Source organism: Amblyomma mixtum, chromosome 2 (assembly GCF_055824585.1).
Source record: "Amblyomma mixtum isolate Tamu chromosome 2, ASM5582458v1, whole genome shotgun sequence".
Lineage (NCBI taxonomy): Eukaryota > Metazoa > Arthropoda > Arachnida > Ixodida > Ixodidae > Amblyomma > Amblyomma mixtum.
This window is the reverse complement of record NC_143013.1, coordinates 239574192-239592696: the sequence shown is the minus strand read 5'-3', so window position 1 is coordinate 239592696 and position 18505 is coordinate 239574192. Positions and strand designations below refer to the sequence as shown.

The window sequence follows — 18505 nt, the reverse complement described above, 5'->3', positions numbered from 1 at the left end:
TGACGACGTCTAAGGTATACACAAATAAATAACAGGAGCTGCCACGTGCTCGTTTTGAACGCCGCGCAAGTCATACCGCCTTTTAGCATTTGATTTGTCGAGGGGCGTTTAAATGTACTCTGCCGTCAACTACAAAAGCTTGCGCTCTGCATCGGTATACTATGACACTCTGCACCGCTTGTGTAATAAAAGAAAAATTAATGCTACAGCAACGAGAGGTGTGTGCTATATTTCACGGCTTGCCTCTGGCACAACGGTTTACTGCTACTTTACACGTAGCTATCAAGTACACGGGAGCATGTCACTATTAATCTAGGGAGCATCCGGCAGAGGGATAGGGTGAACCGCGGCGCTTTCTTTATTTTTCCTGTGGCTGGACCTCATATTGTTGGAAACCACCACCTCCGCCAACCCAACGGGCCGGGCGCAAACTTACGCATTCATCATCCTCGCCGCTCGCCTATAAAACAGTATGTACGGGCTGTTCCCTCCAAATCTAAACTGGGCTCTGATTGGCACTAAGAAGTGAGTAAAGATGAAGATTTCGTGCGCCCTGATATTCTGCCTAGCTTCACTGACTATTGGTAAGCAGTTTTAATATGACCTCTCCTTTAATTGTACCGTAGCCCACGAGGGAAGAATTCAGTTCAAGCTGTCAGTCGTAAGAAGTTTCCCTCTCCCCAGTGTGATAATCTCTGAGACCAGATAAAGTCATTTAATTTAGACTCACTAATCCACTTTACCAGGTAAATCAGGGAAGATATTAAATAATATAAAACAATATGTTCTTTTCCCGTTAGAACATGGCTTTTCCAGCATAGTATTACCAATTTTGTCGGACATCGAGAAGCAGGTGAATTGTCGTAAGCAGTAAGCTGGTTAACTAATTTCTGATAACTAAATTTTAACTATCACAGTTCGAAAACGGGATTACACTGCTCGCTGTGGCTTGGCAAGATTTAGGTGAATCGTGCCAAAATACGCGCGCTTTCGAAGAACATGTAGGCGAGGCAACCTTTCTAGTGCACATAACTACTTAAAATGTCAAATTTCACTTTCAAATTCAAAGCCAATTCAGCCCCTTAGATGAGATATTCAACGGAATTTGTACGCCGGTAAATGACATCTTACAGAGTCCAGGCGTCGAGCTCACGGCAATGAAGCAACACAACGAGGTTATTTGAGCTCAGTCACTGCTGCGTGTTGGGTGCTCTTTTTCAGGTCCTCCAAGGATAACTGCGGAACCATAAGTGACACATTCAGGAGAATCAAAATCGGGACGGCTAGCTGCGGGATGACCACTGTTGCACGCAAGTGACATTGACTGCGTGAAAACATCTGTCGCTAAAAGGCCGTGCAATATGAAAAAGCAGACCGCACCAGTGATGGCAACCCTGAAAGAGACTGCGCAGTGGGCATCAAGAAGGAGAAAGCACTCTTAGTGTGAGCTCCAAACGTGTGAGCTCTAATGGGGACCAGCAACACTGAAGTTCAGTTATGTGCCTACACATTAAAAGGCCATAGAATAAGAAAGATGGGGGAAACATTTTAAATATACGTCTTGCAGCACGAAACCATGGTTGCTGTTGTTCCCTTATGGTGCCTGCCTGGCGTCACTATTTGCTATGCCTGCTGCGCATTTGCGTAATAGAAACGTTATTATTTGTTTCTAGTGGCTTAACAGCACGTTTTGGGGGGTGGCATCGAATAAAACATTCATATGAGAGCTCTTTGATGAACTGTTCATTCACTTGCAGCGCAAGCAGCTCAGCAGCCGACTTCGAGTACACAATGCACAGGGTTCTTGTGCCCTTTCTTCAATCTCTTCGTAAGCTGTTTTCGAGTATTTATAAACTGCAAAAAGCAGCGCGGTATAGTTTGACACGGATGTAGGCGTAATGAAGTATCTGAGCTGGAGGCAGCAGTATACTGCATTTTATTTATATTTAGGTGAGCAATTAAGTATATATTACCTCATTTGATTTGAAGCAAGCCAACATTTTCCGAAACCAAGTTGCATGGGGAAAGTTTTCTCGTATTTTATATTTTGTGGGCTTAGAATATGCGATAATAATAGCATAATTAATTTATAGCTGAAATATGGGTGAGTAGAACCCAGAACAAAAACAGCCACATGCAGCCGCTTGGATTCAAACCCACTACCTCCGAATTTAACGTCTGCTGCTCTACCAACTGAGGTAAGTAGGGGCTCATGTATTTATGTTGCGTGTAGCCTAAACCTGACAGTGTTCACTAGCGCCACCCTCATCCATTGAAGCGGCAAATTGTTTGAGGAAAGGAAATGACGCACTAATTGTCTCACGTCTCGTTGGAAACCCGGACCGCTCCATAAGGGAAAGCAAGGAGGTGACAGTGAAAGAAGAAAGAGAGAACTAGGTGCCGTAGTCAAGGGCCTCGGAATAATTTTGAACATCTGGGGTTCTTCAAAGTGCACTCACATGGCGCAGCACTCAGGCGCCTTTGAGTTTTGCCTCCATTTAAATGCGACTGCCGTGTCCAGGTTAGAATCGGGAACTATGGTTTAGTAGCCGAGCGCTCTAACCACTGAGCTACCGCGGCGGCTTGGCGGACGTAGCACGCCATATATACCGCGATCATCACCTGGTAACTCATCTAACCGAAAGGACGGAAGCTTTGCGAGAACGTTCTTGCGCTACCTAAAGCATCAAGACTACTGCCAGAACCGAGGAGCTCGTTGAGCTATTAAGCAAAGGGGGCCGTTCTAGGGTTGAGCCGCGCCCATCGCCGTCGATGTCGGCGTTGCCGTCGTCGCAACCAGGTGACAAACGGAAAAAGGTGAAGACAAGCACGTGCGTGCCGCACGGCCGCATACAGTGCCACCGCTCGCTCAGAGATGGCTCCACAGATAGGAGGTGAGTCCTTTAGACAGGACTCCCCGCTCCATATAAGTACCGCGGGTAGATGGCCCCACAGTCGTACGCACCCACTGCACTTTGCGCGATCGCGGCAGTGCCGGGTCGGAAAGAACAAACTCGAAACCTTCAGAAATGTCACTCGCCTCACCAATTTCGACGAGAGCCTTAAAAGGAGGGCGAGTCTGTGTTTGTTAACTCTATCTGTGTGTGCGCACCTTCCTTGGCGTGAAGTCACGAAGTGGTGCGGCGTGCCCTAAATATTGAGGATATTTACCGTATTACCAAAACACCTGAAGGGCAGCACTAAAGTTTGGCATTAGAAAGTATTGTAATCGTCGGTGAATTTTTCTAGTCCTTTTTAATCATTCAGCGGTAATATAATTACCCTATTATTATCCTGTTTGTTAAATCAGCAAATTACAAAATAAGAGAAAACATTGCGCTATGTGGTTGCTTTCGGTAACTATTTTGCTTCCTTTATATATATATATATATATATATATATATATATATATATATATATATATATATATATATTGTGGAGTTGACCAATAGAGAATATACTTAATATGTTATCGCTTAAAGATAATCGATTAGAAAAGCAGAGGAAAAACAACCACATGCCGCCGGTGGGAACCAAACCCACGAACCCCGCTTTACGCGTCCGGTGCTCTACCAACTGAGCTACGGCGATAGCTGGGGGTATGTATTTTTAGAAAACAGAAGATCTGAAAGCCGTCGCCGTAGGTAAGCTCGTAGAGCACCGGACGCGCAATTCGGAGGTCGTGGATTCGGTTCCCACCAGTGGCATGTGGTTGTTTTTCTTGTGAACTTCTAACCAATTTTCTTTAAGCGATAAAATATTCAGTAATTTTCCCCATTGATCAACACCATAAAATAAATAAATATAAAAGAAATTCCCCGTGTTCTTTGGTTTCTGTGGCTGTTGGCTTCTCTCATATGTATAACGAACCCCTCATTCCCCTCATTTTTATAAAGATTAACCACTGAAACTCTTGTTGAGTTCGATGCCTTCATTGACTGAATGCAACTAGTTCAGCTAAACGAGATCTTAAAGCAATCCTTTTTGTTTATTAGTCGACCCTCTTCGGCTTCCTGTTCCCGCAACAACCAACCACGTCGCCCACCACGACTGTACGCCCATCAACTAACGCGACCACGGCGGCTCCTTCTTCGACTAATGCGACTACGACTGCAGCTGCTTCGACTAACGCAACCACGGCTGCAGCTGCTCCTACTAACGCGACCACAGTGGCCCCGGCTTCTACTAATGCGACGACAGTGGCTGCTGGAAGCGGCTGATGGAAGGGAGCCGGAGGAAAGAAATAAAAGTGCTGCCAATAAACAATGTCGTTTAAGAAGAGTTAAAAGCTTCAAAATGGCGGCAAAAAAATGAAATGGAACTTCTTCATACATGGACGCATACGGCAACCGGCAAAGTAATAAAACTTTTGGCTGATGCATTTCGAAGAAGTCTTAGAAAAACTGCATGAAACTGGGGTGGAGTTTTAGTGCGAAGTGTTCGCCTTGAAGAGAAAAGACACCGGGTAAGAAAAATAGTATAATGTCCCTAAAGAAAACTCACACATAGAGCCGGGCTTGAGTGTAGTCATAAAATCTGTTCCCCAAAAGGAGATATATGGCAAAAAATATCAGCCTCCTGAAGTGGACCTAATGAAGTGGACCTAAGGAAAAAAAACGCAATGTCTCAGGAACCTTTTAAATAGTGTACTAATTGCAGTTGATTAGTGGGAAATCCCACTTTTGGTCCGTACAAGCTTTCAGTGTCGGGGCGGCAAAGAAGGCGCTTCGAGACCTGATTCTCTCAAATGGCGTGTAATTTGCAGAATCATCTTGCTAACCACCAGCTTAATGCAACTGACAAGGCTTGAGCCCTCTAGGAGTGTCCACAGCACACGGTCCGCAGCCTCCAATGATCGCGTAACATGACCAATGCTTCAAGACATTTTTGCTTTTCCTCTTTTTTCAACGTGAAACCAGTTCGGGGAAGCCTTTCAGTGTATCTATTGAAAAGCTGCCCCGAGTACCATCACTGTCTTAATTTTGGATGGTGTTGGATTTCTGTAAAACGAAAACTTTGCGCAGGTTAAGCACTCCACGCATTTCATCAGACGAGTCTTCAGGTGTATGCACAACCCACGACGTACATCCGTGAATTGCAGAAAATTTGCTTAGGATGTGAAGCCCGTTTCAATGTTCTACAGACCCGACATGCAGCACACATTGGTGCGAGTAGTGTTAATAAAAAGTTTATTTGACGTTGACAAGGGAACGAGCGGTAATCAGCCGTAACAACGACGCATGTACAGAGCAGTGAACATTGAACGGTGTACACATCAGACCTGAGAACACAAGAACATCACAAAATACAGAATAGGTCGCTATTTACATGCTAGTTCGTAGTCAAGAAAATTTGGTTAATGCGGCGAGTTGGACGTGTTGTCCTGTGCTTGTCGTCTCGTCTTTGTCCACGTCTGTTTTTCACTGCGTTTTCGGAAAAATAATGAAAACTGTATACCTAGAGCACAATGAGAAGAGCAGGGATAAACATGAAGGTATATGGAGTGAATGCATGGTAGGAATGAATACATACGTATACAGTGATCCATAGCAAAAGCATATGTAATATGTTTAGGTGGATATATAATTATACACACAGGGAACAAATGTGAATGGCTGTTGTCGTACACTGTGAGGTCGAAATAAGGGATAATACACCAGAATTCCGACCTTGCTACTTGAACCAGGTCGGCCGAAAACAAGACCCGTACAACACCCCAGCGTTCCACGCGGTGACACGTAGCCGAAACTATACACTTCAAGCGCCACATGACGTCACGCAAATGACCCGGTAGGAAGGTCGCCATTAGCTGTAACCACGAAGCGGACTTTCTCGTCTAAGCCCGCCGTCTTCGCTCTGGAGGCACGAGAGGTCGAATCAAAGCACCCATGTACTCCACAACTCAGTTTGCTTGAACGTCTAAGTCGGGGTTGACGATACGGGCGTGCCGATGGAAAGCCACCTCTGTTACGTAGAATACAGGCGTATCGAAATCCTGCGGACCCTGATTTAATGGCGCATAATAGAGAAATATTATGAGGCGCGTGCCTAAAAAATAGGATGCGAGTGCCCGTTCAGGCAATCATCCCTCCGCAACAAACAGAGAAAGTAGCGCAGAGCTAGCAGCCGGCAGCAGACGGACACAGAAGGAAAGGCAAACTCACCCCTGGAATGCGCCTGTCCGAGCGCCACGCAGCAGAACCGCCCCGTCCGGCCTCCCCAGAAAAAGGAACATAGTAGAGACTGCAATACACGAGAAGCACGAATAGGTGGCGGTGTAATATCTCCTATATAATATACGCGGCAACAAAAGACCGTACGAGCGAGGCAGGGTCGTTCAACCAACGGCCGATGAAATTCGGACCATCGTGATCCTGCTACGAACAACGTCAAGTATGGTGTCCCATGTCAGATTCGTCATGCCATAAGAATTGTACGCGATGACCAAGTAGCCGATAGCCTTCTGCCATGTTCCACTACGAACGGCAAGTTTATCTTGGCGAATAATAGGCTTTAAATAGGTTTTTCTGTAGTGCTAAATGTTCCTTTCGATAGAACAACTGTGCACAAAGATTTGGCTTTGCATATTTTGCAAAGGGGTTTAATGGCTCTAAAGAATAATGCACTGAATAGGGCTTGTCGAGCAGTCGCCGCTCGTTCTAGAGCCAGCCAGCAGCGCGTGCTCAGCGATAGCACTGCCGCTACCGCTTTGACACATCTTCGTCGTTACAATTGCCCCAGGGGAGGAAAGGAGCCATCCTGGAGGCTCAAGGCTTGACGACTGAGGTGTACCGTTTCACAGTCACGACGGCGAAGATCAGTGTAGGGTGTCAATGATTTGACGACATTGCTCACAGGGGAAGCTTAGGACACAACACGGTAAGGTCTGTGAAATTTGGCTTAAGAATTAAGACGACAGTTCAGGAGTGCCAGCATTGATCCAGAGTCAAACAAGTGAGCTGGTAGGTAGGGTTACATTCGATTCACCAGAATCTCGGCGCTCTTTCTATCGATAGTGGTAACCGGTAGTGAGAGAACGGCGAGCTGGCGGCAGTCGTCCGCATACTTGGCAATTTCAGAAGCAGGCGCGCATACTGATGCATCAGGATGGTAGGGAAAAATTGTGTAAAGCATACTTTTAGGCTCGCGTCCATAAAGAAAAACGGAGAATATCCAGTGGTGGCCAGGGCGACGATATTGTTGTCGTACGTGACGTGAACTGAAATACGACGTCTCAGTTAGAATGGTCGGCACTGATATGCATTGTTAGCATGTCATCGACTGTCCGGTTAAACCATTCGGTGAGGCCGTTGGTTTGGGGATGGTATGCTGTGCCGGTCCTGTTCACAAGGCGGCATTATTCGAGAAGCGCCTGAATAACCACTCATGAAAACACGCGGCCGCAGTTGATCAGAACACACGAGGGGCACCGGTGCGGAGATTGAGCTGGCTGAGAATGAAAAAGCCACATCTCCCACTGTAACCGCCGGAATGGCTGCAGTTTCAGCATAGCGAATGAGATGGTCTATGACCATTATAACCAAGCGGTTACCTGGAGGGAAAGACGGCAGGGACCTGTAAAAGTCAATGCCTACACAATGAAAGTGACGGGCAGGGCAGGATAATGGCTGCGACAGGCCAGAAAGGCGCCGCTGTGGTCACTTGCGGCTTTCGAAGTCAAGACACGAGTGAATATAGTTGCGTAAAAAGCTATACATTCCACTCCAGTAGTACCGACGCTGAAGTCGAGTGTAGGTTTTCAAAACACCACCGTGAACAGTCTGGAGGTCGGCATGGAAAGACGCGAAGATTCTAGCTCGGAAGCGATGAGGAATGTTGAGGTACTATTGTCGACCATCGGGCATATAATCACGACGATAGAGGAGACTGTCGTGCAGAGTAAACTGACGGGCTTGACGCCGAAGCGACCTAGAGGCTGGTACCGAAGGGTGGCCGGACAGCTAGTGCACGAGAGATGGAATCTCGTTACGCTGTTCCACAATCATGTTTGGTGGGCGCAACGTGGACAGCACGGGGTCAATGCTATGCGTGGGTTCGTGGGTTCGGCCGTAGGTTCGGATCCCACCGGCGGCATGTGGTTGTTTTTTCTTCTGCTTTTCTAATCAATTAGCTTTAAGCGACATCATATTCAGTAATATTGTTACTTGATCAACACCACAAAAAAAAGAATAATTAAAGAAATCCCCTGTGCTTCTTGGTTTCTGTGGCTGTTGGCTTCTTTCATATTTATAACGAGCCCCTCATTCTCCTTCCCTTGTTTGCTTAATTGCTTAGCGAGGGCCTCGGTTCTGGCAGCCTTGACGCCATAGGAAGCATAAGAGGGTTCTCACACAGCTTCCACCCTCGCCGTTCGATGGCGTCCTACGTCACACCAGCGGTAACTCAGGACGTTCCACGTCCGCCGCTTACGAACGTGGGTTGCGCTGATGAACACTCTCAAGGTTAGGTTATTTGTAAACATAAATACCTCCGAAAGCAGAAGGTTTGACAGCCGTCGCCGTAGATCAGAGGTAGAGCACCGGACGCGTAATTCGGAGGTCGTGGGTTCGGATCCCACAGGCGGCATGTGGTTGTTTTTTATTCTGCTTTTCTAATCAATTAGCTTTAAGCGACATCATATTCAGTAATATTCTTACTTGATCAACACCACAAAAAAAAAAAGATTAATTAAAAAAATCCCCTGTGCTTCTTGGTTTCTGTGGCTGTTGGCTTCTCTATATGATAGAGTTAGTCGTGCTGCCATCATCTTCTCATGCTACTATTCTGGGCTGGAATTTTCTGTCGCGCCATGACGTTGTCAGCGACTGTCGTCGAGTTGAAGTCGGGTTCCATCTCTGCTCTGCTCTGCAGAATTCTATGCCGGCCGCTACTCCTTCTGCTTCCTTTGGTAAAGTCCTCCCTCCCGCAGACATCGACCTTTCTCCATATTCTTCTATCCTTGTCAGCCTCTCTTGCGACTCTCTCAGCGATGACACCGTTCTCCTTACACCTGCTGGTACTTTTCTCACTGCAAGTGTATTCCACTGTCACACGCCGCCCTGACATATGAGCTGGCCTCTCAGTAATTTTGGTCTCTAACCTCCTCCGCTACAGCGTCCTGGAGCGCGCATCTCCTGCAGACTTCGTTGTCGAACCACTCAAGCCGTCTCCTGATCTCCGCCGCCGCGGACGCGAGGCAGTTCATGTACAGCGCCTCGAACCTCACTACAACCCCGCCATCCTAACGTCGCCATAATTTGCAAGGACGGCTCCTCTTCTACCCTCGGGCGATTGTAAACAATAAAACGCACATTCATGTCTAAGACGAAGATTAACATGCGTTTAAGCAGCATTGCTATAACTGCGCGTGTAATGCGGCTGACCTCTGACTGTTTTCGCCCCCTGCTTCCGTTGTCCCAGCTCCTTTCAGTCAACCTCTTCTCTCTCTGTCCCTCTCTCTAAATATACATATCTATATGCGTGCGCTCGCGCTCGCGTGTGTGTGTGTTTACTTCAGCATCGCACGGGGCTATAGCACGAGGACATATTAAATGCAAGAAAAAATAATAACAATCAGCAGCATACCAGATAATATTAAAAAGCACAAGTACTCGCACAGTAAAACATTCTTCGCTAGAAATCGCGGAATCCAAAAATTCTATCTAAGGATACGAGTGGGGCTCGAAAGGGAGCTATAAATTTATATAGTGCGCGAGGAGAGACTTCTCTACGAAGTATTACAAGCTTGCACCAGAGAAAAAATTCTAAATACTATTCGTATATCTTCTTCTCTTGTTTCTGGCTAAGCAGTGACAGCTTCTCTTGTTTCTTTGTTATTGAGCCTCCGTGTTCTTCCTCCTAGCTGTATTTAGAGTTAGGCGACAAATTTCAAGCTGCTGGAAAACACTGCCAAATTGTTTAATTATGTCACATTGTCTTTTGTCCGCTCTATCATCGTAATAAGTAACGGAGAATTATCTGCGTAGATTAGTCTTGCAGATTAGTTAAGCAGCAATGTAAGATTTTGAACATCAAGAACAAAATAGGGGCCGAGGTACGGCAGGTGCTAAACATGTGTGGCACTATTTGTCGTCAAACAGCTTCTAGTTCGTGCCACTTCGGCTCGCCAGTGGTAGTCGATGATGGGTGTAAGGGGAAAGGCTCCTTGGAAGCTCATGCGGCCGCTTTTGACGTTCATGCTCACCCAAAGCTTGCAACTGTCGGCGGCGCCTAATCACGCCGGATTTAGGGCTATGGGATGCGCTTGGCGCCATTGTTGAAAGGCTGATATAAAGAGATTTTGCTCTAAAATTCTTTACTATAAGTCTAGTGGTGTGGTGCGTGCGCATATACACAGACGTTAATTATTAGCTAATCAAAGTCCTCGTGACCACCGACGTTTGCGGAGAAGTCCTAATAAAAAAAGCTCTGTGTGGCTTTTCGGTGTATTTTTGATTTGCTGAAAATACGCAGAACTCTACACAAATGATAACACTTTTTCGCTTAGCCTACCTGTGCTTTTTCAGGAAGGGAGTTTTAGAGTGACAACTGTTTTGTTTACGCTGAAGTTTGTTACGAGGTAAATGCGCGAAATCTACAAACTGAACAAATCACATGTGATGGGAAAGGGTGAAAATTTAGGATTGTTTTAGAGGTGCAGTTCATCCTGTCTTTGTCCTTTCGTCTTCTGGGGGCCGTCTTGAAGTGTCACAACACGACAAATTGATGCGTTTCCTTCGACAAGGCGAAGGAAACTGTACCGGCCTATAAACAGAACACCATTCAGCTTCAGTCCCTGTGGTCTTCGCTTAAATATTTCGTCATCCTTTAATCGTAACACTTAGGCTATAGTTATATCAAGCAATGTTATTTGAATGCCAGGTATTTGGGACCTAAGTTAGCGAAAGTCTCTTACTTAGTGCGATGGCCTCTTTTGTTCATTTCTAGAGTAGCAAACAAACGAACAGTGTGATTCCATCCGCTATCCTAAACACACTGATAATCTCTCGTTCTTTAATTAGTTTGAAACAATTCTATTCGTGTTTAATTTTATTTTCGTTCTAGAACCCGGCACAACACCTCTGAGAGATCCGGCGTAGGTTTCTTGAAGTTAAGCATGCATGAAGTCTCATGAAGTTAAGGCCTGACTTTTTGAGGGCATTGTTTCTTTATAAATAAGTTGCTATCAGGATTTGTAAAGTAAATTTATCCTATTTCCCAGCTGCACCATTCCTCCTCGGATGATTGCCGACACAAAGTTAGTCTTACTCACTATTTTCTAAATAGTTTAGAAGCCATCAAGCGACTGCAAGTACCTTCACGCTGATATCGAATCTGTACCCGAATACATGAATTTTCAGGAAGCAGCTTTTGCACTCGTGACAATGTTACTTGACTATTATTTGTTCCTGTGTTCAGCTCGGTTAAGCTCCTTGCACAGTAAGTTCACAATTTGCACATTCTTGTAGACTAATTCCGCATAGGCGCGGCTACATTTTTTATGTACTTGTTCGTTGCAAGTGCTTAAGTTGTTTAATTGGCTACGGAAGCAAAAAGGGGATGTAATGACCAGGTACGCAGCATCTCAAGCTGGCACGCTCTTGACAGGAATATCTTAAAGGAGCCGATTAGCGAACCCGGCATCCAGGCACACAAAGGAAGAGTGGCGGCCTTAGTCTCTTACACCTACGTGAAGAGATTCCACTCATTCGTAGGTATTTTGTAGTCTAGGTGCTAGCTCGCCTTTGGCAATCGCAAGCAGGTGGTCTTTGGCAATCGCAAGCAGCGTGCCCAGGATGTATCCGGTTGATGTCAATGGTGGTGGTAGTTCAATGAATTATCTCCTTTCGTAATATACACCAGCAAAAAAAACCGTTCCGCCGCTATTAACCTGGCTTATGCCCACGTGTTCCTGGATTGGATTCTATCAATGCTTCTTTCCAAGCTTCACCACTAGCCCTGATGGGCTGTAGAACATTTTGCTGCGCACGAAAGCCGCAGCAGGTGTTTCTAAAACGGTGCACTTGCAAAGAAAAGCAAACCAAAGTACAGGGTGTTTTTAAGTCAACACGGCCATTTTTCTTTGTGATAAATGCGTACAAATTCGCCTTCTTTCCGCTTTTGCACCCGATAGCAACCCATGGCCTCTTTTTTTTTGTTTTGCCTCGTACCTTTGGCCGTGATGACAGGGTTGACTTCCGAGCTCATATTTGTAGAGCGGCTCTCGACAATGGAAAACAGCTGCCAACCTTTTGGTACGTGCGTGGAAGGTGCATAAATTCCTGGATGCTGTGGAAGCTGCGTGGTCTACATCCTGTTAGAAAAGTAAACCTGACATATGGCATCCGCAGAAATGTTTCCTTACTCAAAGTACAGGTTTATCTATGTAGATGTTCGCCATCAGGGAATACAAAGCGCATCGAAGACTGAAACACTTTTATCAGCCCGTTTCTTTAATTGCTTGTGCATTTGTTTGTTTGTTTGTTAGTTTGTTTATGGGGTTTAACGTCCCAAAGCGACTAAGGCTATGAGAGACGCCGTAGTGGAGGGCTCCGGAAATTTCGACCACCTGGGGTTCTTTAACGTGCACTGACATCGCACAGTACACGGGCCTCTAGAACGATGAAGCTAAATATGGAACAAAATAGCTTTACATTCTGTAACCGAGTTTGGCAGTAGACGTTGATTTTGATATAGCTCTTAATCGATGCAGCTACCACGTTCCTTGAACAAAATTTGCTTTGGGAATGTCAAAAATGTCTAGGACATCTGATTTCAACGATAAAGATGGTGGCGACTCACAAAATTTGTGTGTTTTTTAAACATTTTGTGCTTGTTCTATATCTTCAGCTTGGTTGTCCACCAAAAGTGGTGATCAGCTCTACTCTTAAAGCTCTGCATTTTCAATAGGAAGCTTCAATAAGGAATGTATCCATTTTAAATACTCGGCTGTGTACTGCATGTTTAACACTGCCTTGCAAACCAGAAATGTTGGAGCGTATCAACTTCTTGCATACCCTTAGGAAGCAATACTGATATCAATTCTTTCAAACCGCTCTCACCTCCTATGACGTCCTTTTCTAGATGTCTCCCTTCATTGCCATCTTTGAGCACGTAAACCCGAGCACATGCTGGCACACAAGGCTCGCATGCGTTTAATTCACCTTTTTCACGGTTATCGTGACCACCAGATGAGCGCAAAACCTTTTGATTGCACGGTACTGAATCCACCCTAATGACCTGAAGAGAAAATAAATTTGATGATAAATAATGCTATGCGTATAGGATAAGCCCGCGATACAGGTAATAACGAAAAAGTGATTGGTAGACGGATCGCTGTTCGGTTTCGGTTCGTTCAAAATAATCTACGAACAGAACTGGCAGCACAGCTCATGCCCAGAAAGCGTACCGGCAAAGAGAATGCCATGTGCAGGGAGGGCGAAGAATCGAAACATGAGGTAGGTCGGTGGTGACCAGTCAAAGATTGTTTTGGAAGCTGTGGCTGCAGCTCAGTTTGTTTTGCTGAAATTGATGCGTTTTACAATTAAACGCAGTGATTGGTTGCGATAAGAACCCATATAAGTCCGTGACTAGCATTTGCCGGACAGTAAGATTAGCTGGTGCTAATCCCAGAAGAAATCGACTTTCTCAGCACTTGGTATTGCGCTAACAATACACAAATTTTTTTCTTGTATCTCCAGTGAGGAACAGTTCAAAGAAACTCCCTCTCCTGCTTTCCCTCCTGTACTATTTTCCTGCATAACCGACAAAATCACGGTAGGCTTGTTCACGACCAAAACCCATAAAACGACTAGTATCAAAACGCGGATACAAGCCGTTTCTATTGGCGTCACAGCCACTTAGAGCGACCTCACTTGAAGCGTGAAACTCGGCCGTCTTTCAAACCAAATATTGAGGTAAAAAGGGGTACGATCGCACACGGGCACTTGAGCCTCCCTGTGGTTAGCGTGCCGGTCCGGAAGACGTTATGAAAGGTTTTAGGATTTATGGGGTTTAACATTCGAAAGCGGCTCAGGCTATGAAGAATGCCGTAGTAAAGAGCTCCGGATACCATAAACCGCCTGGGGTTCTTTAACGTGCACTGACCTCGCGCGGTACACGGTCATCTGCCATTTCGCTCCCATCCAAATGCGACCGCAGCGGCCTGCATCAAATTCGCGTCTTTCGGGTCAGCAGCCGTGCACCAAACCCGCAGAGCCACCGATTAATGGCTTTCGAAAGTGCACTCATTCGCATGTAACGCAAGCAATCTTCTACTATTTTTTTTTCCGGTCGATGGATAGAAATATTCGGACTCAGTCTTAACTTCTAGAAGGCAAACCTCTGTCTTTTCTCCCTCTCTGTCTAGGTATAGTCGGATACAAGTTGAGATAAAAGCGGCTTTTTCGCGTCAAAGAATCCCCGTCCATACAATAGCGTCGGCCGAATCTTGTGAATCTGCAAGCGTGACAGTACAAGGAGTGGCAGGTAAACGGGGATTGTCCCCTCCCGGCATAGTGACGCCAGCAGGTTTGCGAGAATCGGCCGACACCACTGGCTAGAAGGGGGTCCTTTGACGCATGAAAAAGGCTGTTTTTTACTTGACTTGTATCCCCTATTGCTATCTAACAGGCCAGGTCACAGCGCGCCAGTTTAGGTCACTGTTTAGAAGGAGCAGTGCAGGACGGAGCCTTTAATAGCAGTGAGTCTTCTCCTACAGCGAATCCTTCCACAGACCCTGATGTTTCTTTAAAGCGAGGCTGTATATAAATTGCAATAGACGTCAACATGAAAAACATTTTTAAACTGTGTGAAGTGGCACGGCTGCCGCTCTCTTGTGGCGTACAGGCTTCTAGCGTTGTGTATTCGAACGACGGCAATTCACCCACTTTCTCACCTTTAGGCCTAGGATAAGGGAATATAACGAAATAAATATTTTGGTTGCAATAAGACTCAAGACATAAAACCAATGGAACTCGCACATTCATGCGGAAGGAGGTCAGGAATAAGAAAAGGTACTGTGACCGATCGCAAAAGAACCGAGGGCGCATAATACTCAACACTTTATCTTTAATTTCTGCTTTTTTCTTCCTTCCTCATGACACACCTGCTCAGTAGCAAAGATTCGCAAGGCAACGCACACAAAAGCTGTTTGCAAATATGTCAGGTCGCCCAACTTTGATGTAAGTGCGCTTCTATGAAAAACCTCATTGCGAAAAACAGAGTCATAGGAAGCAGGGCCAAAATATGAGTGGCTGATTGTATGTGGGTGCTTCGAAAACAAAGACTGGCACTCAGAAGCAAGTGACGGTGCCTTAAATAATGAATCACACCATATCACATAAACGCGTTCCCTAACTTTTTTTTTCTTCTACTTTTTTCTTCCTTCCTCATGACACACCTGCTCAGTAGCAAAGATTCGCAAGGCAACGCACATAAAAGCTGTTTGCAAATATGTTAGGTCGCCCAACTTTGATGTAAGTGCGCTTCTATGAAAAACCTCATTGCGAAAAACAGTCATAGGAAGCAGGGCCACAATATGAGTGGCTGATTGTATGTGGGTGCTTCGAAAACAAAGACTGGCACTCAGAAGCAAGTGACGGTGCCTTAAATAATGAATCACACCATATCACATAAACGCGTTCCCTAACTTTTTTTTTCTTCTACTTTTTTCTTCCTTCCTCATGACACACCTGCTCAGTAGCAAAGATTCGCAAGGCAACGCACATAAAAGCTGTTTGCAAATATGTTAGGTCGCCCAACTTTGATGTAAGTGCGCTTCTATGAAAAACCTCATTGCGAAAAACAGTCATAGGAAGCAGGGCCACAATATGAGTGGCTGATTGTATGTGGGTGCTTCGAAAACAAAGACTGGCTACTCAGAAGCAAGTGACGGCGCCTTAAATAATGAATCACACCATATCACATAAACGCGTTCCCTAACGGTACTCGTCATCGCTCAACGTTTAAGGTGCACAAAACTTCAACCTATGACTTTAAAATATTTTTTATTTCATTTGAAATATTGGGCCGACACTCGTATGCACTGTCTGAATGCTTAAATCTACCGGGCTGACCACGGTGTTTATTACACACGCTATTTATTACACTCGCATACGTGAACACTGCACACTTCTCGCTTGATGGTATGTGAGCGCTTTGTAGTATGACTGCATGTAAAAAGAGGAGGTCGAAGTTTTGAGGCACGGCGTCTTTTGTTATTGCTGTTCCTAATGTTTCCTAGTAGCAGTATTCAATTTCCAAAACTCTACATGGCTATTTGTTTTTTAATGCAGTCAGCTTCACTGGAGTGTATTAATTCTAGAGCTTCTTTACGGAGAAGATGGGAAATACCAGATTGGACTTGGCTGTTCAATCTGTGGTTCTTGACCGAAGCCTCCTGAAGGAAATCTGAACGCACTATAAATGCCTCGAAAACTTAGGCGTGTTTTTAACGAGGAGCCGTCCTTCTTATGATCTCATTTCCTTTCCTACAACGAAGCTCTGCCTCCGCTCCACTCTTTCATAGAGCATGCACTTTCGCACTGCAAGGCAGTAGGGGAACTGGTGGACTAATTAAAAAGTATTTTATTGAGACTTATTAGTTTTTTGGCTAATGACAAATTGCAAGAATTTGAATAATTTGCTTTTCAAGATAACTGATTGGCAAGAACTGGCTACACAGGACACGATAGGCACCTGATACGCTCATCTAATCGATTCGTGTCTATCAATGCTCGTTCAAGCCAAAGTTGTTTCATTTGCCTTCAGCAACAGTGCAATTTTGTCAGCCATATGTATTGACAATTAATTTCATTTGGTAATAATAAGGATGTTTCTTTTTTCCGGCTTTTATCGCTCCTTTTTGTCACCGTAACCCAGTAGGGAGTCCGATGCCACTGTATGAATTAAAAAATCTACCCTTCCAATGTAAAAAAAATAAAAAAATAGTTTGTGCTGTAATAAATGGGAAGATACAAATTCAGTAAACGTTTGTCGGCATCTGTCCACGGTAATAATGGAGGCTATATATGTAACTCCCCGTTTTGGCATGGTTCGGTGATATTCGTCTACGGCAAGCTCTTGGCGCTTTGGGCAGGATATGGTTCCTGCGAGTGGCAACGTAACACGCATGTTCACTTTCATGCAATTCTGAACCTTCACGCAAGCTTTCGTCTCAAAAGTAACCGTACGAGACACTCAACAACGGAAAATCGCGCGTGCGAACATGGCCCGTGCTTGCACTGACTGGAAAGCCGCGACGAGTGGCCTGCCTATAGTTCCAGCGGCTGGCGCTAGGTGACCTCCAGTGCCGCCACTAGAGGCGGTGCACGCGGCGTATAAACAGAAAAGTTGTGGTTGCATTCTGTGTAACACGTTATTATACAAGAATAACGACAAGGTGTATTTGCCTACGGCAAGTAAAAAACTAGGAAATGAAATCATTTTGTCCTCTTTTTCGGTTTGAAGAGCCGACCGATGCCTGTGACTTTGAACTTTAGTATCGGTCAGTCCACGATTGAAAAAACTGCAACATAATCGCTGCTTCGTCGTTTTAAACAATACTACGTACAGCGGGATTAAGAACGATTGAAGAAGCGCAGCTCATATAATAGTTTCGCTGCCGCACGTCACTTATGCAGAGTTTTGACATTGTTACCATCATTCCGCTTGAGAGACGTTAACTAAAGTAAGTAGAAACAAAATTCAATTATAAATAAATGGTAATAGTTGAATACCACTTGAAAATTCATGCACACTGATTTCTTACGGGTCATAGCAAAGAGCGAAGACATAGCGAAAATGCAGTGTCCGTGCTTCTTTACAGTTTGCGGTAAACTAGAAATGAGCTACTTATAGAATCGACGTAATAATTGTATGTTGAACCGAGAAACACGTAAAACCGCCCGAACGTTTCGGCTGGTGAGAAAATAAGAGCACGGCTGCACAATACGGCGTACACTTAGCCTTTGATCTTTAAGCATTGGGAGAACTGACTTCAGCAACTGTATGGGGTGAAAGAAAGAAAAAGAAATCTGATCTAGTAAGAGCATCATAAGAAATATTTCGAAAAGTCCCACAAGGCATGGATGAGAAATGTTTGAGGGCAAAGCCGCGTCCTCGGAAGGGCTGTAGAAATTCAGTCCTAATTTATAATCAAACTGCTTCGAGCCGCCGCGGTGGCTCAGTGGCTATGGTGCTCGGCTGCTGACCCAAAAGACGCGGGTTCGATCCCGGCCGCGGCGGCTAGAATTTCTTTGGAGGAGAATTTCTTCGAAATTCTAGAATTTCGAAGGAAATTCGAAATTTCCGGAGCCCTTCACTACGGCGTCTCTCATAGTCTTAGTCGTTTTGGGACGTAAACCCCACAAAAACAGAACCAAAAACCAAACCAAACTGCTTCGCTGTCGTTGTTTTTGCATTTCCCTCTTTTCGGAGAGGTCAAGGTAACATATGTACTGTTTTTGTCGCGAGGATAGAGCAAGGGTGTTTATGTATTAAGTGT

At 45.1% G+C, this 18505-nt stretch overlaps 1 protein-coding gene across 1 annotated transcript; it reads left to right on the top strand.

Moving 5' to 3' along the window:
- Window positions 1-391: 391 nt before the first annotated feature.
- Window positions 392-4381, top strand: LOC149363111 (uncharacterized). Its single transcript, XM_089569889.1, has 3 exons — window positions 392-584; window positions 1758-1828; window positions 3996-4381. Exons 1-3 carry the CDS (start codon window positions 536-538, stop codon window positions 4218-4220), a joined length of 345 nt encoding a protein of 114 aa, XP_089426015.1. The 5' UTR covers window positions 392-535; the 3' UTR covers window positions 4221-4381.
- The last annotated feature ends 14124 nt before the right edge of the window (window positions 4382-18505 follow it).

Bases quoted from the DNA above. Each gene is read 5' to 3' on its own strand.
- LOC149363111 (XM_089569889.1), top strand. From the start codon at position 536: ATGAAGATTTCGTGCGCCCTGATATTCTGCCTAGCTTCACTGACTATT. The intron at 585-1,757 runs GTAAGCAGTTTT...ATTCACTTGCAG, and splicing joins CCTAGCTTCACTGACTATTG to CGCAAGCAGCTCAGCAGCCG. The intron at 1,829-3,995 runs GTAAGCTGTTTT...TTTGTTTATTAG, and splicing joins GCCCTTTCTTCAATCTCTTC to TCGACCCTCTTCGGCTTCCT.